Genomic DNA, 26,054 nt, shown 5'->3' on the forward strand with positions numbered 1-26,054 from the left:
GCCAAAATTAAAACTCGGGCCAGCCCCGGCTTCTGACGTCAGACGCATGCGGCTGCGGAACCGTACTGATTGGCTACGCTAGAGCTCTCCTAGGCGAATACCAGGGGAGCGAGCGAAATGCGGCTCCTGCGCAGAGCAATCTGACTTGCCTACGTCACCGGGCGCCCTCTTTGTTGAGGGCACCCGAACTTCCGTGAAGTGCTTCCATGGACCCTGTAAAACAGAGTCTGGCGCCCCCCAGCGTCAGGATGCCTTTACAGTATTTTTATTCGCGGTCCAAACTCAGTTCTTCACCATGATAAGAACTGAATGATGTAGTTCTTCGCAACTGCATTTTCTCGTTTCCACGAGGTGGAGGCTAAGAATTGCCGTAGAGAAGCCCCGACATTTGCCAAACGTTTACTGCTGCGCTCACAAATTTCCTGTGGGGTAAGTAGATAGAGGTCGAAACAAGCTGGTTGATTATCTCACTTAGCTTTGCTGGCCTTATGTCCAGTTGATATTTGAACTCCTAAACAAAAAATTCTATTTTTGACTGCAATCTTCGGGAAATACTTTTACTTTTAGGTTTCCTTTCACCATTTGTAAAATGTGGGAAATCTAGATGACATTCCTTGACTTACAAACCACTATTCCCAGACCAGTTCTCGGTCCACAGGTTTGAGAATTGTAACTGGTGTCAGAGTTCACAGTAACTTGGCAAGAGGCCATATTTTTCACAGAACACTCTGTAGTAAATTCAGACCTCTTGGTGTATTTACATTCTAAAAATAGTGTCCGGGGCTGGGGTTGTATTTGGTCTCAGTGGTAGGGCACTTGCTTAGCATGTGTGAGGCTGGGTTGGATTCTCAGCACCGCATTGTGGTATATATGTGTATTAAGAATTGTAATGCAAAAAAAGAGGACGTGTATAATGGCATAAAATTTAAAAAAAAATTAAGTTCATTGACAACTAAAAAAAATTTTAAAAATAGTATTTGTACATAATGTTAAGAATACAGTTTTTAAGTGCGATTTATCTTCTACATAAGTTCAAAGACTTCCGAGCAGACAAGTTTTTATTTTTTATTTTATTTATTCATTTATTTATTTATTTATTTTTAAGAGAGAGTGAGAGAGGGAGCGAGAATTTTTTTTTAATATTTATTTTTTAGTTCTCCGTATGTGGTGCTGAAGATCGAACCTGGGCCGCACGCATGCCAGGCGAGCGCGCTACTGCTTGAGCCACATCCCCAGCCCCAGACAAGTTTTTAATGGACCAAAATGATCATGTCTTTTTTTTTCTCTTGAGGACACTATTCAGGCATGGTATTCCTGAAAGAATTCCTCCAAGCAAGACACTTCGCTGGGGAGAGTTCCACTTTATTACAAAAGGCTGTGGGCTTATATAGATCTAAGGAGAGGTGACAGGGCTTAGGTAAATGACCTGTCACTCGTTTATTGGTAAGTTCTTCCAGATGTCAGTTCCGGAGCCCACAAAATTAGTTCTTATTGGGGCTAAGGTTTCCTGCCAGCGAGATTTGAAATTGGCGCCGGCAGGAAAGGGAGAGGCAGGAAGAGAAGCTCCTCAGGCGCCATGCTGGGGTTATTTGGGGTGTAGCTGCCATTATACCTTTTCCCAACAATTCCCCCAAAGCATTTCATGTAAGATGTTATTTTGTCCACTGCATCTGCCTTCATTTTAGAACAATTAAAACCAGCTTTAAGATGACTGAAAAACAAACAATCATCTACATGGATTTTTTTCCTCCTTGTATTAATGCTCCTTTTATGAGCTCAACCTGGGAGCAATACCTTTTGAGAACTGTGAGTGCTGAAAATTTCACAGTATTGAAGAGACTACAAAAATCAAATTGAAGAAAGGTGTTTAAACGTATCACTGCATCCAATTATAAAAGTTCATCATTGATTTAATTTTAGCTATGGTGTAGAAAATCCTTGACCAATTCTGATTGGTAGTCTAAAGTTGGTTTCTTCACCTTGACTTTTAGGTCCTCTTTGCATCCCATGCTATGCAAGGAGTAGGAAACAGTACCAATCTTTAAGCCCTCAAATCTTCTTGGAGTGAGGGATCAAGTCATTCTTATGGAATTTAGTATAGTGGCAATTTTGAGGAAAGAGATGGGATTGATTTTGAGAAAAAATGAGAGTAGATTTTGGACCCATTGAAAGTGGGGATATTAAAGAAAGAGAGGGTGAGGATGACTGATAGATTTTGGATTTATGCAACTGGGTGTTTTTTGAGGCAATGCAATGAAATAGGGGACACAGGAAAAACATAACATGTTTAGGGGAGACAACAGATTCAGTTTTCAGTTTCATAATGAGATGTATCTAAGATACTGATTAAGAAAGGCCAAACAGTCAACTTAATCTCCAGTCTGAGGTTCTTGGGAGAGTTTGATGTCTCCTTAGAATAAAAACAGAGGCCCATGAACAATAGTTTTGAGAATCATAAAAAAATACCTACAAATGAAATCTAAACAGAATCTATATTGCAGGGGTTCTTAATCTTTTTTGGGGTGTGTGATATCACAAACCCCTTTGAGAAAATACTGAAAGTGATTCGATTTTTCGTCTTGGAAAAATATACACTCAGAATCTGAAGATTTTGTATCCTTTTTCAGGGGTTCACATATTTTACTGAAGTTCATCCATAGACACCTCTCAGATTAAGAGCCTCAGGTGTAGAAGGTAAGAATTCTGGGGAGCACAAGAATTTGAGGGGCAAGAAGCAGAGGTAAATAGGAGCAGCCAAAGACAGAAACTGAGTAGGAGCAGCCAGAATGGTTAGGAAAGTTGATGGTCCTATTTGGGTGTGATAGTGCATGACTGTAATCTTAGCAATTTGGGAGGCTGAGGCAGGAATATCCCAAGTTCAAGGCCAGCCTAAGCAACTTAGTGAGAACCTGTCTCAAAATAAAAAGGGTTGGGGATGTAGCTAAGTGGTAGACTGCCTCTAGGTTCAACCTTCATTACTATAAAAGAGAAAAAACAAAAAATTGAACTACCCTTATCCCAAGGCCATAGGGCACCCTGACCATGACCTTCACATGCCCCTGCTCTCTCCCATCCTTCTTCCAGCTGTACCCTTTCCCACAGGGAGATGAGCCCCAGGACCAAGGGAATATACCACCAGCATCATGGACAACCCCCTGTAGTCAAAGCTTTATGTCCTAGGCTCCTGGAATTTCCTAATCAATTGATCTAAGCCTGTGTCAAGGGCCTTACTTGGGCCTCAGCCTCTGGTTGTCCTTCCAAGGGCCAATCCTTTTGTCTAAGATAGTGGATGGGGTAGGGGTGCAGGAAGCTTGAATAGCAGGCTGGGTGTCTTGTCGCTTGTGAAAGAGGCCATCAAATGCAGCACAAAACAAGGTTGGGAGGCCTGAGGCTCACTGTTCATGTGCCATAATTCAGTGTGATACCCTAAGAGATGGTTAGTTTTAACCATAAATTTTAAAACAGTACACATAGAATATATAGGCCTCAGTTTATACTCTTGCCCCCAGGTTTTCCCAGTATAAGAAGAGGTGGGTCTGCAGAAAAATGATGGCATAGAATGCCAAGAAAGGAGACTTTTAGGAAGGAAATGGCCATTGTCAGTGCTATAAAGCAGTGCTTCTTAAAGTATGGTCCCTGGACCAGCAGCATCAGTATTACCTGGGAACTCATTGGAAATCATATGCTTGCCTTTCCGGCGGTGATGACCTCCCCACGAGAACATGCCTCTCGCAAAAAATCTCCTTCATCTCTCTCCAGAAGAGAAGAGGAAACACAAGAAGTGGTGCCTGGTGCAGAGCCCCAATTCTATTTCATGGATGTGAAATGCCCAGGATGCTATAAAATCACCACAGTTTTCAGCCATGCACAAAGAGTAGTTTTGTGTGTTGGCTGCTCCACTGTTCTCTGCCAGCCTACAGGAGGAAAAGTAAGACTTACAGAAGGATGTTCCTTCAGAAGGAAGCAGCACTAAAAGCAACCTGAATCAAGATGAGTGGGAAAACGTACCAATAAACACATTTTGGATATTAAAAAAAAGAAAAAATATATCACTTGCTTGGGCCTCATCTCATATCTGTTGAATAAGAAATGCAAGATAGGACTGGACATTTCTCTGTTCAGCCTCTGTAATATCTTTCTATAGCACTGGTTAGAGTGTATCAGAATCACAGGGAGGGCCTTTTAAAATATATCGCAAAACAAGAAAGGGAAACAAAAGAGAAAGGTTAGTCTCCAAAGGGCACAAATGCCGTGAGTCCATTATGCTGCCGAAGTTCTCATTCTTTGTGTCCAGTTACATAGGCTCTAGCTCATATCTCCTGAACCTTTTCTTTCCCCTGCATCCTCACTCTTTAGTCTCTCATCATCTTTCATTTTTAGCTATGCTGATCCATTTCCAGTCTCATACGATTCCTATCCATTTCTCTTGTTGCCTCCATTTATAAAACAATCTTGGCATCGCTTTTCCCTGAAAAAAATCTATCAGTCACCTCTCAGTTCCTATAAATTTCAAACTTGTAGACTCAACTTCCACCCAATTTTCCAATAATCTGAACTCTTTGTCTTTCACCACTAAAGTAGTCTTTTTTTTTTCCAGCTACACTGTACTATTCCTTCTTCCTCAAGTATTCCAAGTACTGGCATGCCTCAGAGCCATTGTACATGTAAATCCCTCTGCTTGGAATGATTTCAACCACTGGGTAAACATCAACTACCTGGTCAGCTTCTACTCATCCATCTAAGCTCTGGCCAAGCATCTCTCCTCTGTGGAGCTCTTCTGGATCCCCTGGACTAAACATTCCTATTTGGTATTTCCTTGAGCTCCAGACTGGTCTTTTTCATAGAACTTGCCATGGTGCTCCCTAATTGTTTGTATCTTTTTCTTCCTACTATAACGTGAGCATCTGGAGAGAAGGGAACCATGTCTTGCTCATCTTCCTACATCATCCTCTATTTTCTCTCGCTACTGCTGTTGGCGTACAATGTTTATGGAAAGGAAAAATCAAATAGCACATTTTTTTTTTCTTAACAAGTTACTGACCATTTGGGGCAATGTCTGGATTAGAAGATTTTAGGGAGGATCACATGAGAATATCCAGTACATTTTCACACAAAACAGCCATAATAGTCCATTGCCTTATGTAGAAAAGTGTTAGGCAAACACGTGGTTCCTATTCCAGGTTTTAACAGTGTAATATGGGAGATATGACAATGTATAAGAGACAAATAACAACAGGTGACTACCAATTTTGCTAGAGGGGCAGGAACATATAGAGAAAAGGAGGCAGAAACATTAAAGGAAGTATGTAGAAACTAATTATCTGGAGGATGATGGACACAGGTCAAAACCTTTTTTATAAATATTTTTAGTTATACATGGATGCAATATCCTTATTTTATTTGTTTATTTTTTTATGTGGTGCTGAGGATTGAACCCAGTGCCTCACTCATACTAGGCAAGTGCTCTATCACTGAGCCACAACCCCAGCCCCCAAAACCTTTATTTTATACATAATAAAAAGACATGTTTGAGCAAATGGAAGAGGAAGGTGGATATACAGAAGAAAGATATGGCTAAGTACTCAGACTGCAGCCTTGAAGGTTGCATGATTTTAACTGCCACATACTACTATGCAACTTTGGATAAGTTACTCTTCAGTGACTCCACTTATTTCTCTGTTCAGTAGGGATGGTAATTGTTATTCCATAGGACATTTGAAGATATTTAAATGGAAAGACTTGAAAATATACACAGTATGCCTGGTACATGGAAGCATTAAACGTGTACTAATTTATATTCTCATTACTCCATAAGGAGTTGTTTCAGAAGATTAAACCTATTAAAGATGGGTGCTCAGGAATTGAAAATTCAAGACACTAGGGGCAGAGAACTTGTTAGAAGGTTGTGACAGTCACAACTATGAGAATACAGAGACAAATTGGGAGCATATGAAGGTAAACCTATCTGCTTTGGTAACTGACCAGAGGAAAGCACCTGTGGTAGAAAAAGGAGAGGACAATGTCCAGGGTGTTACTACCTGGGATACTGGCAGAACCATAGAAATATACTAGCGACCTAGAGAGGAGCTGGTTTTGGATAGGCAGAGATGTGGTGTGAATTTCAGCAGGTTCTTTAAATTTGTGACTGAAGCCAGGGGGATATATAGCCAATACCCCAAACTGTATTTGAAACCCTCTTAACTTAAAAGGTTTCAAATACAGTTTGGGGTATTGGCTAGTGAACATAGTTGAGTTCTCTAAGTAGACAGAGTAGAGGTGTATTATCTTTGAGTATATTTACCTAATTAATGAGCCAAATAATGAAACCAGTTCTTCTGTCCTTGACCCAGGAGGAGGGAATGCTATTTAAAATGAGACCTATTAGAAGGGGGAGGGGAGGGGAGGGGAGGGGAGGAAGTTCAGTGTTCCAATTAATCCATAAGAATATTCAACATATTTCTTCCTTGGTTTTGCTGGATAAATAATTGTGTGTGTGTGTGTGTGTGTGTGTGTGTGTGTGTGTGAGAGAGAGAGAGAGAGAGAGAGAGAGAGATATGAAATAACTTTCACCCTTGATTATAGATCCATATATTTAAAAGACAAATGGCTACAGAAAGTTCACTAAGAGTTCTGGAATCCGTACTTCTTGTATTATATACTTTACATTTCTAATTATTTAGCTAAAAAAAATCACTCAACAATTAAAAACATTTTCCTGAGAAGAGTACATAATTTATCTCAATAATTTTTAAGCCATGAACCATGTAAGTCAAAGGATGCCAAAGAAAATGCTAAATTTATATTTCATCTGCCTTTCATAGCAAAGTAATTTGGGTATTTTTTGTTGTTTCATTAAAGCATATGAAGATTGGTCCATATACTTGATTCCTGTTGCACTTAAAAGCTGCAACTAGCTGTCATATCAGATTTCCACCACTGATTTAATGATGGCACGGTAAGTTTGATTTTGTATTAAAATAATCCCAAGTTATCTCTTTCATTAGGGTCAATGGAACTCTTAGCCAATCTTCACAACAATCTTGATTTTCTGATGCACACAATGAATTTTAGGGTGTTCATACTAAATAATCTTTTAGTTCAAAGTTATTTTTTCATTAAAATTAGTGTCAGTTTTTAGAAGAGCTTTAGAATTATAGAAAAATTGAGTGGAATGAAAAGAGAGTTCCATATAGCTGCTTGAAACAGTTTCCCCTATTATTAATATCTTGTAATAATAATACACGTGGGTCATTTGTTATAACTGATAAACTAATATTGATACATTAACTATAGTCCATTTGTTATGTTAGACTTCATATATTCACCATCACTGTATCATAAGAATACTTTCACTGCCCTAAGTCTCTGGGCTTCACCTATTCAGCCTTTTCTCCTCCCAATCCTGGAAACCACTGATCTTTTTTTCCCATTACCATAGTTTTGATCAGATCAGAGGTCATATAGTTGGAATTATACAGCTTATAGTTTTTTTAAGACAGCTTCTTTCACTTAGCAGTAGTTGGACACAATAACTTTATTTTATTTATATGTGGTGCTGAGGATCGAACCCAGGACCTTGCACGTGCGAGGCTAGCACTCTACCATTGAGCCATAACCCCAGCCCCATCATTTTTTTAAATTATTGAATAATAGTTCATTGTATGGATGTGCCACTATTTGCTCATCCCTCCATATATTGAAGGTTATCATGGTTGCTTCCAAGTTTTGGCAATTATAAATAAAGTGGCTATAAACATTCATGTACAGAATTTAGTGGCTGTAAGTTTTCAATTCATTTGGGTAAATACCAAGGAGAATAATAGTTAGAGTGTAAGATAAGTCAGCTTTGTTTTGTAACAAATTGCCAAACTGTCTTCTACAGTTGCTGTACATTTTTTATTCCCATCAGCACTGAGAGTTCCAGTTGCTCCACATCCTCACCAGCATTTAATTGTTAATGTTTTGGATTTTAGCTATTCTAGTAACTGTGCAGTGGTATCTCATTGCTGATGTTTTTTATTTGCTTTTGTTTTTGTGGTACTTGAGATTAAACCCTGTGTCACTCTACGTGGAGCTACATCCCCAGTTCTTTTTGTATTTTGAGACAAGGCTTCAAATCAGAAGTTGCTGGGGCTGCCTTCAAACTTCTGCTCCTCCTGCCTTTGCCTTCCAGATATCTGGGATTACAGGCATGTGCCACTATGCCTGCCTTATTTGCAATTCTTCAATAACATATGAGGTTGAACATCTTTGTATATGCCTGTTTTCCAGCTCTATATCTTGTTTGGTGAGATATCTGTTCATCCTTTTGCCTGTTTTAAGATTTGACTGTTTTCTAAATTTTAAGGGTTCGCTGTATATTGTAGATGGCAGCTCTTTATGGAAATGTGTTCACTAAAGACTTTCTTTCAGTCTGTGACTTTATTTTTTTAAAATGATGTTTTTTAATCCTTTATTTTATTTATTTATTTTATGTGGTGTTAAGGATTGAACCCAGTACCATAGTAGACAGGCACACTACCAATGAGCTACAATTCCAGCCCCAGCTTTAATTTTTACAAAAAGTGTAAGGTCTATGTCTGGACTCTTCCTCTCCTCTGCCTCCTCCTCCTTTTTTGCATGCGAATAAACATTTGTGCCAGACACATTTATTGAAACAAACTTCTTCATTGAATTTCACTTATTCCTTTTTCAAAAATTAGTTGATTATATTTGTGTGAATCCATTTCTGGGCTTTCTGTCTGTTCCATTGATCAATTGGTCTAGGTTTTTTGTTTGTTTGTTTGTTTGTTTTTGTTTTGGTTTTTGTTCTTCTGTTTTGCAGTGTGAGAGATCAAATTTGGGGCAATACACATACTAAGCAAGTGTTATATCCTCGGTCCCTTTTCTGTTTTTATGCCAACGTCATACCATCTTGGTTACTATAGCTTTCTAGTAAGTCTTGAGGTCAGTAGTATCAGTGTCTTTACTTTATTACTCTTCAGTACTGCATTGGTCATACTCTTCTCTTTCCCTGTAAAATTTAGCATTACCTTATTAATATCCATAAAATAACTTGTTGGGACTTTTAATTGAGATTACATTGAATCTATACATCAAATTGGAAGAACTGATATTTTTAGAATATTGAGTCTTCCTGTCCACGAACATGATCTCTCTTTATTTATTAGAATTTTTTTCCATCACAGTTTTATGGCTTTCCTCATAGGTCTTGTGTATATTTTACTAGGCTTATACCTACGTCTTCCATTTTGTGTGTGTGTGTGTGTGTGTGTGTGTGTGTGTGTGCTAATGTAAGTGGTACTGTGTTTTTAAATTTCAAGTGACCATTCCTCATTGCTGGCTTGCTAAAATTGGTAATTTGTCTCTTCTTTCTTAATCTGGCTACAGGTTTACCAATTTTATTGATTATTTCAAAGAACAAGACTTTGGTTTTATCAATTTTCCTCTATTGATTTCCTGGTTTCAATTTCATTGCTTTCCACTTTTTTCCCTCTTCAAGTCAGGGAGAGAAGCTGAGAGCTAACGGTTTTCACCTACTTGTCCTGCACTGAATTGGGGGAAAGTACTATGGTAACTGAGTGTAATTTCTGCTGTAATTTTCATTTCTTTTCTTCTGCTTATTTTGCATTTAATTTATTATTCTTTTTTTTAGTCTCCTAAGTGGAAACTTACTGATTTTAGATACTTCTTCTTTTCTATATGTGCAATCAATGCTACAAATTTCCCTCTCAGCACTACTTTCTCTGTATACCTTGAATTTTGACAAAGTATACTTTCATCTAGTTTAAAATATTTTAAAATTTCACAAGGAACAATGGTGCATGCCTTTAATCTCAGTAATTTAGAAGGCTGAGGCTGGAGTATCACAAGTTTGAGGCCAGTCTCAGCATCTTAGTAAGACCCTTAGCAACTTAGTGAGACCTGTCTTAAAGTAAAAAATAAAAAGGACTGAAGGTGTAGCTCAGTAGAAAAGTACCCCTGCTTTCAAATCCCCAGTACCAGAAAAAAAAGTAATTGATTTCAGTTTAGACCACATAAAAATAAATAAACAAAATAAAGATATTTAAAAAAAAATGTTTGTTTTGGAGATGAGTGATGACTTCCAAGTTCCTCACATGCCAAACTAGATCAAAGTTATTTTTAAATATAATAGTTGATGATTTAATATTATTAAATGATTTAGTTATCTGATTTTCATTAGTTCATTAATATTTCTTAGTTCCCCATATTTCTATTGTTCCCATTTAACAAGACTTAAGAATATAGCAATACACATACTATAGGAATTGATATATGTATCAATATATCAATGCCTTAAAAAAGGGACTAAGAGCCTGATGCAGTGGCACATGCCTGTAATCCCAGCAGCTTGAGAGGCTAAGCAGGAGCATGTTCAAAGCCAAGCTCAGCAACTTAGTGAGGCCTTGAGCAACTCAGCAAGAACCTGTCTCTAAATAAAATATAAAAAGGGCTGAGGATGAGGCTCAGTGGTTAAACACCCTGGGTTCAATCCCAGTATTTAAAAAAAGAAAGAAAGAAAGAAAAGAAAAGAAAGAAAGTAAGAAAAAGAAAAGGGGCCAAAATTCTTATAAGGGAGATGATGACATCATCAAGATGGCAGCATAGGAAGCCTCAAGCCCTCCCTCCCCCAGAGAGATGCTGACTTAACAATACATATATCAATTCCTTTTGTGAGAAATCAAGAAGATAGTTAAGATGTTCTTATACCTGAAGTTGAGTATAAAACAAACATGTAGGCAAATTTGTGGCACTTAATTGCTAGACAGAGTACCTCCCCCTGACTTAGTATAACATGATCAAGAGAAAACTCCCAGCTTCTGAGTTCTCCTTGGGGTGGCAAAGAGGAGAGAATACACCCAATATTGCAAATTTCAAAGGTTTGCCTGAGGGACTGGTTTCTATCCCATCTCAAGCCCAATACTGAGAGTGGCGGGGGGTGGGGGCAGGACCGCATGGATGAGGATAGGACACACAGGACACACAACACAACACCAGGCTGGGATCTTCTGAGAACAAAGAAGATCTGGATTAGCATACATTCAGTTACCATAGTACTTTCCCCCAATTCAGTGCAGGACAAGTAGGTGAAAACCCTTAGCTCTCAGCTTCTCTCCCTGAGGAGGGAAAAAAAGTGGAGCATGCATTCAGTTTTTAGTTAGAGCTACCCAAGAGACTGGTTTTTGTCTTGCCTGGTCAGAGTGCTGGACAGGAACTTGTATACTACAGATGGGGGTGGGGATGAGGGTGGGGGTGGAGTGGGGTTCTAAGAATGAGAGTTGAGTAGCTTGCTGCTGCTGTAGAGGATCTATATCACAGCAGACACAGGCCAATACGTCTTGGTAGGCCCTCCCTTGGGTAGAGAAGAGAAGAGTGAAGCACATGTCCATTGTTCCATCTTTGTGGGGGGAATTCCCAAGAGAAGAGTTTCCGTTTTACTTATCTTAGGGTGCTAGTGGGACCCAGCATACTGTAGACATCTGGGTCCCAGAGAGTTGGGAGGCTTGCTGCTGCTCTAGAGAATTGTAGTGTAGCATACAGAGGCGTTTTGGTAGCCTCTCCCTCAGGGAGAATGAGAAGAATAGAATGTGTGTCCAACATTAAAGAAAGAATTTTGAAAGAGACTCATCACATTCAAGGAAGTCTCCATAAGGCTGTAAGCAATTTGTAACAGAAAAACGTGCAGGCCAGAAAGGACTAGGATAATATATTCAAACTGCTGGAAGAGAAAAACTGCCAAACAGAGATAATATATCCAGCAAAACTATCCTTCAGAAACGAAAGAGATACTTTCACAGATAAACAAAAGCTGAGAGTTCATCAAAAAAGAAAATAAGGGGCTGGAGTTGTGGCTCAGTGGCAGAGAACTTGCCTCAAACATGTGAGGCATTGGGTTCAATCCTCCTCACCACATAAAAATAAATAAAATAAAGATATTTTTAAAAAAAGATAATAAGAAAGGAATTTAAAGTATGTTGCTGCAAAAAAACAGAAGAAACAAGAATAAAGACAGCAAAAGGTAAAGACATGAAATTGGTCTTGGCACTGATTTTTTACATATGACACCAAAAACACAAACCACAAAGATGAAAATAGACAAATGGAACTACATTGAACCCAAAACCCCTCTGTCTAGCAAAAGAAACAATCAACAGAGTTGAAAGGGCAACCTACAGCATGGGTAAAAATACTTGCAAACCATATATAAACAAAATATTATGGTTTGAAAGTATTTAATAAGGGGTTAATAGCCAAAATAAATAAGGAATACCTGTAACTCAAGAGGGGGAAAAATTTAAAACTATACAAAGGACTAGAATAGGCATTTTTTCAAAGAAGACATATAGGGGCTGAGGTTGTGGCTCAGTGGTAGGGTGCTTACCTAGCACATATGAGGCACTAGCACCACAGAAAAATATAACATTTTTTTTAAAAAAGAAGATGTACAAATGACCAACCAGTATATGAGAAGACATTAACATGACTGATTATCAAGGAAAAACATACCAAAATCATAATGAGATATCACCTCACCTATTAGTATGGTCATTATCAGAAAAACAGAAAATAGCAAGTGTTGACAAGGATGTGGAGAAACCAGAACTCTGTTCTTACTATGGTAAGAATGTAAAATGGTACAATAAGGAGTTTCCTCAGAAAATTAAAACAGAACTATCATATGATAGGTAGTTATCTGAAAGAACTGAAAACAGGCTCTCAAAGAGAGAGTTGTACTCCCATATTCATGTAGCATCACTTATAGTAGCTGAGAGGTAAAACACCTGAATGTCCATCAGTAGATAAATAGATAACGAAAATGTGATATACATATACAAAGGAATATTACGCAACCTTAAGAAGGAAATCCTGCCATATATAACAACATGGATGAACCTTGAGGACATTGCTAAGTGAAATAAGCCAGTCACAGAACAACAAATACTGCATGATACACTTATGTAAAGTATTTAAAATAATCAAAATCATAGACACAGAAGGTAGAATGGTGGTTGCCAGAGGCTGAGACGGGGAAAATGCGAATTATTTATAGGTACAGAGTATTAGTCATGCAAGATAAAAAGTTCTAGAGATATTCTGACAGTTATGTACCTACAGTTAACAATACTTATAAATCTGTTAAGGGTAGACACCATTCTTTGTGTTTTCATCCCCCCCCCACACAAGATTTCTATGAGGAGTCATTAACTGTTATTATGGAACAAAGCGTTTGAAGATATATCAGAATAAATAAATTAGATAAGACATATACAGAGCTTACACGTTGTTTACTGAACTGGTTGATTCCCTTAAAACAGCCTTAATGTTTTTTTTTTAATATATAACACATTATTTATTACAGTCACTATTTGTGCCAAATATCACTAAAGCTTACTCCTCATAATTGGAATTTTGTCCCCTGTGATCAACATCTCCATTTTCCCTATCTAACCCCTTCCCCATCCATTGGTAACCACCATTCTATTCTCAACTTCCAAGAGTTCAACTTTATAGATTTCACATATAAGTAATACTATATGGTATTTGTCTTTCTGTGTCTGGCTTATTTCAATTAAACATGATGTCCTTCAGGTTCATCCATGTTACTGCAAATGACAGGTCTTCCCTCTTTTTAAAGGCTGAATAGTATTTTCATTGTGTATATACACCACATTTTCTTTATTCATTCATCTAATGACGGACACCTAGGGTGCTTCAGTGTCTTAGCTACTATGAATAATGCTGTAATGAACACAGGATACATATAACTCTTCAATGACCTTAATTTAAAGCAACCATAAGAACTTGCCTTCATTTGTCATACTTTTAGTTATCAAGCAAATGATTTGGTCACAAGCTTAATAAGCTCATTCATGTCGTTATTTTAGACTTTAGATTTCCTGGATATCTATATTTGAACAAAGTAAAAGAATATCCACAATAACTTAAACATGAAACCATTTTGTTTTCTTCTCTATAGGATACTATTGAAATCTATTTTATCCAATATAAAAGGATAAAAACATTTATATTAGAAACTATAAACAAGTAAAGAAAAAATTTCATTATAATTTTAGAAATGTCTTTTACAAACATTCTCCCTGGGATGTATGTATGATAATCTTTTAATCTAGATTAATAAGGTGTACAATGTATTCTCTTGGCATGAAGATAACTGTAATTTGAATAATATGTTCTTTTGGCATGAATTAACTATTTTGATTCATATTTAAATACACATAAATGCATACATGCATGTACATATGTGTGTAATCAAGTTTGTCTAGGAGAGATCTTATCGTAAATACAAAGGAGATCTTTTATTTTCTCTTAAATGTTTTAGGAACTGGATATATAAAGATAGTTAACTTCTATGGCTTGTCCAATACTAGTTAGTAAACTACAGGTCTAAAATAAGGCAAATCCCTATCTGTTCACCTTCTTAGTAAGAACAACTTTCTAATTCAAACGTGTGTTGGTCTCAACTAAAGGATCTTGTTCAACTTCATCAAATTGATAAAATATATCTTACAAAGTAAGCTTATATTAAGCTAAATGAGCTTAATACAGAAAATTCATACTATGAAATCAATCATCTATGAACAATGTAAAAGATTCATAAACAAAATTTTATTTTGTAATAACCAGTTCTTGTGATTATGAAACTTAACACTGTGAATGATAAGAAATCTAGTGAACTTAATCCCAGTGACTCAGGAGGCTGAGGCAAGAGGATGGCAAATTCTAGGCTAGACTGTGAAACTTAGCAAGACCATCTCAAAAAAAAAAAAAAAAAAAGTGGGGTTGGGGGAGGTGGGGCATGATGTAGCTTAGTGCTAGAGTGACCCTGAGTTCCATCCCTAGTTTCCCTCTCTAACATATATGGAGAGAGAAAAAAAGAGAAATCCAAGGAACTTCATGTCATGTATGCCAACATTTTTTGACTTGTCCTAATATTAACTGAAAGCTCACCATACTAGATGAAAAGCGGTATGTCACAACTTTGGTACAATTACTATGGCTACAATAAAACTACAACATATACAAAAACACATAAACCCAAAAGATCCAGTTTCAATAGATACATAATAACAATAATTTGCTTTAAAACTATTTAAAAGACATTTTTTCTGATTAAATCTGTGACCAATTCATTTTTCCTGCCTCCTTAAGATTCTCAAATTTATCAGTGAAGTTTCTTGTAATTCCCTGAGCCCTGTCACTTTACATCCCTTGCTATTTAACTGTATGAATAGTGTATTTGCCCACATAAACAGAACATAAAAACTACTGAATTTATTATCAGAAGGGCAGTGGTTAAGGATTCCATTTTGTGAGCTCATGGAAATCCACAAAGTGTTCTCTTAGAATTGATACATCTTTTTTTTCCTCCTAAAACAAGCATAATGAGGCAAAATATTTGAGTGAAAAAAATAAGACAAAAGTACAAGTCTTGGAGGAAAAAGCTGACATTTACCAACAGTTTGGGGGAAGGTGAAACATCAACACTTAAATGATGCAGTCCATCACATGAATCTGTAATGTATCTATGTCAGGCAGAACTTCTCCACACTTGGGACAGGAATGAATTGGAATACTCTGTGGTTGCTGTTGCCGCCAGTTCCTATCCTCAGCTCCTGGGAATAAGCAGGAAATTAAATGTTTCATTAGTTCCACCTTGAAAAGAACTTCTGCTTGATTTTAATAACATGGTTTTAATTTGGTCATCTGTTAAACTTCATAATCAATACCCAGTGGGATACCATTCCCAATCCTTTTTATTTTTTTAATTCAAGACAGGGTCTTGCTGAGTTGCTGAGGGTCTGGCTAAGTTGCTGAGGCTGGCCTTGAACTTAGGATCCTCCTGCCTCAGCCTCCAAAGTAGCTAGGATTACAGGTGTACATCACCACACTCTTTAATGGAAGACATCACTGTGTGCCAGAGAAATCTCCACAAATAGTACCTGCTGCTTTTCTATTATTTCAGGATTTAAACTATATTCTAGGTGTGAGTCTGAAAAGACAGTTTCAGTTCTAGGTACAGGACAATATAGGTTCTGGATAGAAGCAAAAGAGGGAGAGAATATGAAGGAAGGAATAAAGTGAGTATGGAGGGGTCTCCTGCAACAGTATATACCTTTTCAGAAGCAAAACACTCACTCCCATTTATTCAGCAGACACTTGTAAGCCCTCATGGATGTGCAAGAGACTGCTGTGTGCCAGGATACTGACAAGGTGGGGAAGCCAGGTAAGAGAAGGGGCAGTGGTGATGTGGAAGTGGGGGAGTGTTAGGCACTGTGGGCTTGGGTAGGAGTAAGAAAAGAGCCCCAATGCAGAAAGGCCTCCTGGATGAGTAACCTATGAGAGGAGCCTTAGAAAGAATAGGAATTGCCCAAGGAATGTCAGTGAAGAGAAACAGCTGAAGAATGCATCCTGCAATTGCCCCCAGTTCTGAGTTAGGTTGAGGTTGAAACCTAAATCAGAGAATGTTTGAAACAAGCTCTTACTCTGGGTATGTCCTAGATCAATACAAACTGTGATCATTGCTGAAATTTACTTCTGTCTCCTGGGCATCTCTCTGGCCTGACCTTTCTGGACCAGTGCAAAGTATTTTGTGTTTTTTTTAGAGTCTCGGCGCATACTTTGGTTCAGCCCCAAAACTTTGTTTTTGGATCTTTACCATTGTTATTTGCTTCAAAATACATTACTGAATTCAATAACATGTAAGACTTTCAGACAAAAAAAGAAACTTAAGAAACTTTCTATTTTCTTTAAATTTTTTCAGTGCTAAGACCCAGATCCAGGGTCTTTGCAAACTGGGCAAGTGCTTTACTAGTGAACTACATCCCTGGCCCAAGAAGCATATTTTACTATCTATATTCCTCATAAAGCATGATTTTTGAAGCAGGGCTTTCTAATTGTCCTATTGCTTGAGATTAAGAGTCAACAAACTTCTGTAAAGGACCAAAGAGAAAATATTATATAGGCCTTGCAAATCATAAATAAAATCTCTGCCACTATAGCATGAAAGCAGTCAAAGACAGGATGCAAACAAAAGGGCATGACTACATCCCAATTAAATTGATTTGTAAAAACAGAAGACAGGCCAGATTTGGCCTGTGGATTGTAGTTTGCCATTGGCATTGTTGGTTCTACATTTTAAACACTGTTGCCTCCATGTGTGCTTTTTGTGTGTGTGCGATAGCAGCCTGCTCAAGGTTCCCTCTGCCTTCTGCCTCTTCAATCCATAAAAAGTTTAGTCAGTTTTTATTATCAACTGATCATACTCATTTCCATCTTTGCCTTTTACTCTCACATTACACTTATCCAAATCCTAGCTTCAAGGTCAAGGTTAGAGTCATGTTTTTTTCAAGGCTTTTCTCAATTCTCTGTGCCTTTATGATCAGCTTTTTCTGTTATCTTCACCACCATTCCTTTTATTTACCTACATGCTATCTTGTACATGAATTTATGTTTTTATGTGCACATTCTGTCTCCAGTTATACCACAGCCCTTAAGGACTTGACCACACCTTATGCCTTTCTATTCCCTGTCACTTAACCAAGTCCTAGAACAGAGCAGACACTGAAATGGCTGCTGCTGATGACAATGATGAGATTTATCAAGAGAGACTTGTTTAAATCAGTTTTGTTAAGACACTAAAAAAAATCTTAAGACAGTCCTCTGGAATATTTTTTATGACAAAACAGCTTATTTAGACAAGAATAAATGTATACATAGAAAAAGACTTTTAGATTATAAATGTAAGTCAGAAACTGACCAGTCTTTTTTATGTAAGTAGGTTTTTGACTTATAAAGAACACAACCATTCCTTAAGACATCCACGTGCAAGAGACTGACCTTTTTGTAAGGGGTTCACTTGATGCTTTGACTAATATCCCTTGTGGCTTTGAATCTTACAAGTTTTTTTTTTTCCCCCCAACCTTTTTCTCCCTGGTCTTCTCCTTCCTGATCTTCTTTTCCCTAATCTTCTCCTTCCTGATCTTCTTAATCTCATTTTCTCTGAATCACCTCTTTAAAAACCCCGTTCATTCTGATGGGCAGAATCACAGCTTTTGGGACAGGAGTCAGCAATAATTTGACCCAAGACTACCTTGTTGGACATTTCTAGAATCAGACACATATAGACAGGCATGGTAGTGACAGATTCAATTTCCAGTACTGATGGGGGGATTGGGGAAAGAAAAGAAAAAAGAAAGGAAGGAGGGAAGGAGGGAGAGAAATCAGATGAGTGGAAAGAAATCAAAGGAGTAGGAAGCTGTAGGTTTCTGAGAAAAACATAGCTTTACCCACTGATGCTAAAAAATGCCTCAGGGTAATATTTTTTAAAAAATATTTATTCTTTAGTTGTAGTTGGACACAATACCTTTATTTTATTTACTTTTATGTGGTGATAAGGATCGAACCCAGGGCCTTGCACATGCTAGGTGAGTGCTCTACCGCTGAGCCACAACCCCAGACCCAGGGTAATATTTTTGTTAGATCAAATGATAGCTTTTCTGCATTTTCCCCCATGAATAATCCTATGCATATTTTTAACCTGAATTGCTACCTCTAATGTTTAATCTTTTTGTTGTTGTTCCTGTAATAGGATTTTGGCCGGTGGGGGAAGGGGAGAGATAGGAAATAAAAAAAGATACTCAGAGAAATTTCCCTGAGATTTATCAGTTCATTATATGTATTAATATTGTGTCCTTACTGATGATAATATTGCAGTTCCATTTTAATAGTCAGTTGGTATGTGAAGGAGACTTAAACTGGTAAAATATTTACAAACAAAAAAGTTAAGGAAAGTTTTTTTGTGATATTTAAGAGGGATCCTGAACTCTACTTGATGGCACTGCCATTAGTTTATTTTTTCTAGCTATGTTAGTCTTTGATCTTGGAATTCTATTTTTTAATACCTAGAATCAAGAATAATATTTTCCTTTCAGTGATTCATTACAAATTACAGAACATTATTACTAGCATATTATTAGTGTATTAGTGTATTAGTACCAGTATAAAATCATTAAAAGAGCACCACTCTTTTAAGATGTATCATGATCAGTTTTACTTAGGAAATTAAAAATTGGATGTATTTCCAAATTAAATGATATCTGTTGTACGCAGTATACTATGTAGTAGTCAGTCAGATAACCTTTGGTTCCTCTTCCAATTCTGCTCCCAACTAGCCTTATAATCCTGGGTTACTTAACCTTGACAAAATTTTAGTTTTGTCTTTTATAAGAAAATGATAATATAGACCTCATGGAATTTTTTGAGAATCAAATCAAATAATACAGATGAAGTTAGATCAGCAAAGTGCCTGAACATAGTAAACTCTCAAAAAAAAATGCTAATATTATTATGTGCAAAACACCAGATATTGGGTGAAAATATTTCATCCAGAAGCCAGGTGTGTTGGTGCATACCTGCAATAGTAGTGACTTGGGAGCTGAGGCAGAAGGATCACAAGTTCAAGACCAACCTGGGAACTTAGCAAGTGCCTTTCTCAAAATAAAAAATAAAAAGGGATGGGATGGGAATGTAGCTTAGTGGTAGAGCACTGCTGGGTCCAATCTCCAGTACTAAAACAAGAAAATGTACTGTCCTGGGAGCTCATCATTTAACAGAGGTCTAAAATACATATTTCAACATATAAATACTTAAAAGATAGCAAAAGAATGAAGTATTTTGGAAGTTCAGAAAGGTAACAATTTGGAGACGGGAAAATATGAAAAAAAAAATTTTTGGCCGTACTGGGGATTGAACCCAGGGGTGCTCTACCACTGAGTTATATCCCATTCCTTTTTATTTTTTTATTTTGAAAAGAGGTCTTGCTAAGTTGCCCAGGTGGCCTTGAATTTGTGATGCTCCTGCCTTAACCTCCCAAATTACTGGGATTATAGGAGTGTACCTGTCTGAAATGGGTTTAAAAGATGGGATAAGAATTAATTGGAAGGAGAATATAAGAATACAGGAATATGCATATGGAAAGGACACCTACATGAAGGATACTGCACAAATAAATATATGCAAGTAGAGGCTTAAGATGAGTTGAAGGGGATGATGCAGATGACCTAATATCTGTAGACTACAGCATGGGGTGAAGAATCAGGTCTGGAATTAGTAATGGATAGAGATCTGAGTACTAGGGGAATAAGACTGAAGGGTGCTGTATTTTGGGTAGCTTAATTTGAAATCCCTTTTATAGAATATAGTGGGATTTTTTTTTCTTTGAGTGCCTTCTTAGTAGGATATTCCCTGAATATCCTAGACTTGAATGTGACTCACCTCTTTGGATAAGGTAAGCCTGCTGGTCTGGGTCACTTGTTCTTGCCCCATGCCGGCTCTGCATTTCCATCAAGGATTGCCTACTGGGATTAAAAACAACACTATATGTGATGTTCTGCAACTATGAACCATGACAACATTAAGCAGTCAACAAAAGTATGGGGAAAAAAAAGAGTCAAACTGCAGTGTCAAGGTTCATAAAAATCAGAATGTGAGATTAAATTGATTTTTTAAAAGAATTTCATTAGGACCTGAATGAATTTTATTTATTTTTACATGGTGCTGAGGCTTGAACCCAGTGCCTCACACATGCTAGGTGAGTGCTCTATCATTGAGCCACAACCCCAGCCCCTTAAATTGATTTTTATATAATATTGGCACGAGCATACTGTGAGGTAAAAGTAAGATCTTTAAAAATCAACTAGGAAATAACCAAACTATTAATTGATACTAGAATGGATTAGAAAATAAGTTACATATTTCTACACTAAGATACTACACAGGTATTAAAACAATGAATTAAATCAGCATGAATCAAAATAGACAGCATTTGAAATCACAATGTTACATAAAGTTACAGAATAATCTCTACACTGATTATTTTGTAATTTAAAGAGAAATAATATTGTTTTAAAATTGGGGTGTGTGTATACACACATGTATAATACAGATGGGAAGGCTACCCACTAAACTGATTGTTCAAAGCAAAGGAAGAGGAGAATAAATGAAGGATGTGGAACAAGAGACTTCAACTTTATCTAAAGCTCCCTTTCATAAAAAAAAATTTTTTTTTGAAGCAAAAAAAAAAAAAAAGATATACTAGGAACTGTCAATTCAGAATTGTGTATATTTTGCTGTGTATTATTTTTTTCCTCTGTATTTTTCTAGAATTTAAAACTTTCCCAAGATGAAATTTTAAAAATCAAGAGAAATTTTGGAAGTATTTTTTTTCAAAGCACATTAGAAATTTAAAGTGTATAGTATATTTCACTCACGACTAGCAGGGTAACATTTGGACACATAAAACATATTTTCACAGCTTTTCTCAAAGCCAAGAACTTGACTGGGTTCCAACAAGTCTCTGTCCAGCTTTGTTAATAAGCCAATCTCAAATGTAGGAACACAAGTGTAGGTAGAGTGATTCTAATAGCTCAAATTAGGAAACATCTTTGACAGGTTACCTCTCCTACAGCCCATGCCGTCATATGTTCTGCCTTCCTCTTGCTTTACCTTACCTGCCTCCATCTTCAAAAGCGTCGTTCTCTTTTAGCAAAATTGCCAGCTGCAATGCCAGTTGCTCCTTTTCTTCATGAATCTTCTCTCTCGCTGCTCTTTCAGCATGAAAATCAGAACAATAAACCTCCATCTGTTAGAGGAAAAAAGTAAAGAAGTTTCTACTGAGATGAATGTGGATTCCCTGCAGATCACCTGTTTATAAGGTTGAGAGTACTGCATCCTCAGGTAGGCCTTGTGAATGATAGGTACATACTCCTGCTAGAAACTTTCCAGCTGCTTTCAAATAATAGATATGAACTGTGTGTTCATGTGTGCTTAAACAGTTAGGACCCTGAAACTGCACTGATATAGGTGGTTTTGGCAATATATGCAACGTTAATTCAGTAAAATACTCCCGTTTCTTTTTTTAAAAAGGTATTCAGAACTAATACAATATAGTAAGTGGCTTATTCACTTTGCTAGATAAACTTAAGAATGCTGCTCTTAAGCTAAATTTAAAATAATAGAAAGATGCTATTTATTGAATTCCAGACACATGTGAAGTCCCCGTGAGGATGTTCATTTCCCATATCAAAAGTCCTGGGATTGGGACTGGGGTTGTGGCTCAGTAGTAGAGCAATTACCTAGCATGTGTGAGGCATTGGGTTTGATTCTCAGCACCGCATATCAATAAATAAAATAAAGGTCCATCAACAACTAATAAAATATTTTTTAAAAAGTCCTGGGATTGTAGAATTGCTATCCTTATTTTATAAACTAGTTTAATAGCTCTTAATCTTTGGAAAAATTGGCCACATCAGTATATGAACCTAGACAAAAGTCCATTTTTGCAAACTACTTCTCTGCCCCTGAGATGGCTCCAATGATCTCCATCTGTTGGTATTCATACTCTTCACAAGAAGAAGGAGCAAGCAGAGCACTTAAGATGGCTTTTTACTAAATGGAACCAAGACACTTGGACACATAGGAAAAAAATATAAATCCAAATTCTTATCTCACTCTATATACAAAAGCCAATTTCTGGTAGTTCATAGATCTTAATATAAAAAATAAAATGGAAAAGTATTTAGAATACAACAAAAAAGAGTATCTTCTTGGCCTTGGAGTAGTGAAAGTTTTTTAAACAGGACACAAAAAAGGTACTAATTATAAATAGAAAGACTGGTATCTTGGACTAGTATAAAGTTAAGAACCTTTCTCATCAAAAGACTCCTTTTTGAGGGCTGGGACTGTGGCTCAGTGGTAGAGTGCTTGCCAAGCACATGTAAGGCACTGGGTTTGATCCTCAGTACCACCTAAAAATAAATATATAAAATAAAGGTATTGTGTGCCTCTACAACTAAAAATATTTTTTAAAAAAGACTCTTTTATGAGAGTGAAAAGGCAAAAACAATGATAAGGGTTTATATCAGACTATATATGGAACTGATAAAATCAAGAAAAAGCCAGACAGACCTAAAGAAAAAATGAGCAAAGTTTTATCAAGCACATCACAAAAAAGAATACCTAGAAGACCAACAAACATTTGAGAGAGTACTCAAACTCATTAGTCATCAATGAAACACCAAATAAATGTGATACCATTACATACTCCCAAAACAATAAAAGTAAAATTGACTGATAATAAAGGCATAGATAGGACCGTAGAGCAATGGAAACTCTGTGGATGGGAGTGAACATTTCCAAAGTGGTACAACCACTTTGGAAAACTGTTTACTTTCTACACTGAGTAACATGCATAGCCTGTGAACTAGCAATTCCACTCTCAGGTGTGTACCCAACAGAAAATGAGTGCCATGAGAACAAAGATATCTACAGGAATGTCACAGTAGCATTAATTATAATGCTACAAATGAAAATAACCCATTTTCCTATCAGTTTTGAAACACAGATGAATAAAATTCATTTGAGCTGTGCACTCTGCAGACTGGAGGTGTAACTCAGTGGTAAACATTTGCCTAGCATGCATGAGACCCTGGGTTTAATCCCTAGCATCACACACACACAGACACACACACACACACACACACACGACATTGCCACACTTTTTATCAATTTAAAAGTTTTAAATATTTCACTGGTGGAAGGAATATAAAATAATGTGTGTGTATTAAACACCATCACTTTTGCGTTTGCAAATCTATTTGGGGCTTATCCCACTCAGTTGAGGTTCCACAGCATTTCTTACCTGAGTCCTAAGGACACCCATGGTTTCCAGATCCTCCTCCTGCTTGGCAATGGTCTGTTTCATTTCATCCATTTGAAGCTGCTTGGAAGCCAGTGCCCTCTCTGCCATTTCCAGTTTTGCATTTAGTTCCTGCAGCACTGCCCTGTCCACTTTTTCTGACTACAAAAGACAATTTGATTCTAGAAATGTAGTCTATGTTAGTGAAATGTTAGATAAACCTTTAGTTTTTTTTTTTTTAATTATTAGCTTTGTTGGGCATAGTGACTTACACTAATAATCCCAGTTACTTGGGAGGCTATGGCAGGAAGATAACAAGTTTGAGCCCAGCCTAAGCAATTTAGGGAGGCCCTGTCTCAAAAGAAAAAAATAAAAGGATCTGGGGATGTTGCTTAGTGATAAAGTGCCTCTGGATTCAATCTCTAGTACCAAATAAATACATAAAGAATAAAAAATAAAATAAATAAAATCATTAGCTTTAAATTAGTCTGTTCATTAGCAATACCAACTTACTCAGAAAATCGGATTCATTTAACATATGGCTTGCAAATCATAGTTTCCTGATTTATTTATTTATTTAAAATGTTTTTTACATGTAAATGGACACAATATATTTATTAACATATTTATTTTTATGTGGTGCTGATAACAGAACCCAGTGCCTCACACATGCCAGGCAAGTGCTGTACCACTGAGTGGACAGGGCAGTGCTACCACTGAGCTACAGCCCCAGCCCAGTTACCTGATTTAAAACAACAGTATTTTTAAAAGATAATACTGAAATAGGGACATAATAAGCCCCTCCAGAATTGACGAACTCTAGATAGGGCATTGGGGTGGGAGGAGAAAGGAGGGGGCAGGGGGTTAGCAATGATGGAGGAATGTGATGGACATCATTATCCAAAGTACATGTATGAAGACATGAATTGGTATGAACATACTTTATATTCAAACAGAGATATGAAAACTTGTGTTCTATATGTGTAATAAAAATTGTGATGCATTCCGCTGTCATGTATTTAAAAAATAAAAGCAATTAAAAAAACAACGCCCTCTAAAAAAGAGTATATTTATAAAAATATAAATTCAAAGGCTTTCTAATTCAAAGTTTCCATTGTCTATAAATTATCACACCATGCTGGGCATTATTATCAATTTAAATTGCAAACCAGTGAGTCCAGTGTTCCAAGTTCACTGCCAGCAGGCAAACTAGCCTTGTACATGTGAATGGCCCCTCCAGCCCTAGCCAGCTTTCTTACTGTACACTGTGCACATAGGAGACCATGCTCTTAGCTCTCCTACAGCTCTCTCTACCTACTCTGAGAAATACTAAATGCTTACTCTCTGATAGTGGGACATGAACACCACCTTTGTAACACAAAGCACATTGAACATATGTGAGAAGTTGTAAATATTATGTCACAAGAAACCAATTATAAACTGAAAAGCAACTTTTGAAATGGGACTTAGTCAAGGATTCAGGTAACCTTTTTTTAGGTATAAAATGTTCAACAGTTTCCATTAATCAGTAATCTATTTTTTCTATGAGTACCTCTTTCCTTATTAGTTCCTCAATTGTTTTCAATGCATTATTATGTTCTTGAAGAAGCTTGTTGTGGGTTGACTGTAGAATGGCTAACTTGGACCTATTAAAAAAGATATTAATAAACAGAATCTTGTAGGAGGATATCACAAACTCAAAGCCTTGCCTCTGAATCATCTTCTGAACACTCAAGTAGCAAAATCTCCTCTTATCTTTATCATTCCACCATTTACTAGCATTTTCTTACTCTCAAAACAATAGTGTCTGGGGGGGAAAAAAAGCTAAATACAAAGAATAATTTTGTTATAATAAACCTTTAAAATTTTATCCCTCCAAAGAGTCTCATAGTACTCTTTCAGATAAATAAAAAACAAATTTTGTGAATTTACTCTCTATTCTTAATTCCAATCTGTATTTTAAAAAGGTATTCTTTTGGGCAAGCTCCCATTCTGCACAGTGTACTCACTTTCCATCCTCTGTTTTAGCTTGCTCCATTTTGATTTCTGATCGCATGCTTTCCACTTGCAGCTCTAGCTTCTTGTTATTATAAACGAGCTCTTGCTTTTCATTCAGCTCTGCTGGGGTTGCAGAATTTTTCCTTTCAAGGGCCTGGCATCTAAGAAAGATGAAGATAAACAATGCAATTTCACTTCTCAGTGGCTTTTCAACATATCCAAAAAACAGGTTAAATTCAAAGAAGTTTAAGGTCTGTAGGATTTATGAATGTAAAGTAAAATATTTATCCATTCTGCTTCTTTACTAGACATGTCCATA

At 36.9% G+C, this 26,054-nt stretch overlaps 1 protein-coding gene and 1 pseudogene across 3 annotated transcripts in view; one reads left to right on the top strand and one right to left on the bottom strand.

The window, feature by feature from the left end:
- The first annotated feature begins 200 nt into the window (after window positions 1–200).
- On the top strand, window positions 201–4,202 carry LOC114087158 (small ribosomal subunit protein eS27-like; annotated as a pseudogene).
- Window positions 4,203–15,300: 11,098 nt separating this feature from the next.
- Optn (optineurin) overlaps window positions 15,301–26,054 on the bottom strand; it is a 38,838-nt gene continuing 28,084 nt past the window's right edge. For 2 of the 3 annotated variants that reach the window (XM_027928592.3, XM_027928591.3), the window contains 6 exons: window positions 25,747–25,896; window positions 25,290–25,383; window positions 23,741–23,899; window positions 21,552–21,682; window positions 20,317–20,399; window positions 15,301–15,656 (listed from right to left, as the gene is read on the bottom strand). In XM_027928592.3, coding sequence (XP_027784393.1) covers window positions 15,529–15,656; window positions 20,317–20,399; window positions 21,552–21,682; window positions 23,741–23,899; window positions 25,290–25,383; window positions 25,747–25,896 — 745 coding nt within the window. In that variant the 3' untranslated portion in view covers window positions 15,301–15,528. The remainder of the gene's footprint in view (window positions 15,657–20,316; window positions 20,400–21,551; window positions 21,683–23,740; window positions 23,900–25,289; window positions 25,384–25,746; window positions 25,897–26,054) is intronic. The other variant, XM_027928593.3, reaches the window with a different exon arrangement.

The sequence above is a fragment of the Marmota flaviventris genome, chromosome 12 (genome assembly GCF_047511675.1).
Source record: "Marmota flaviventris isolate mMarFla1 chromosome 12, mMarFla1.hap1, whole genome shotgun sequence".
In the NCBI taxonomy this organism is placed as follows: domain Eukaryota; kingdom Metazoa; phylum Chordata; class Mammalia; order Rodentia; family Sciuridae; genus Marmota; species Marmota flaviventris.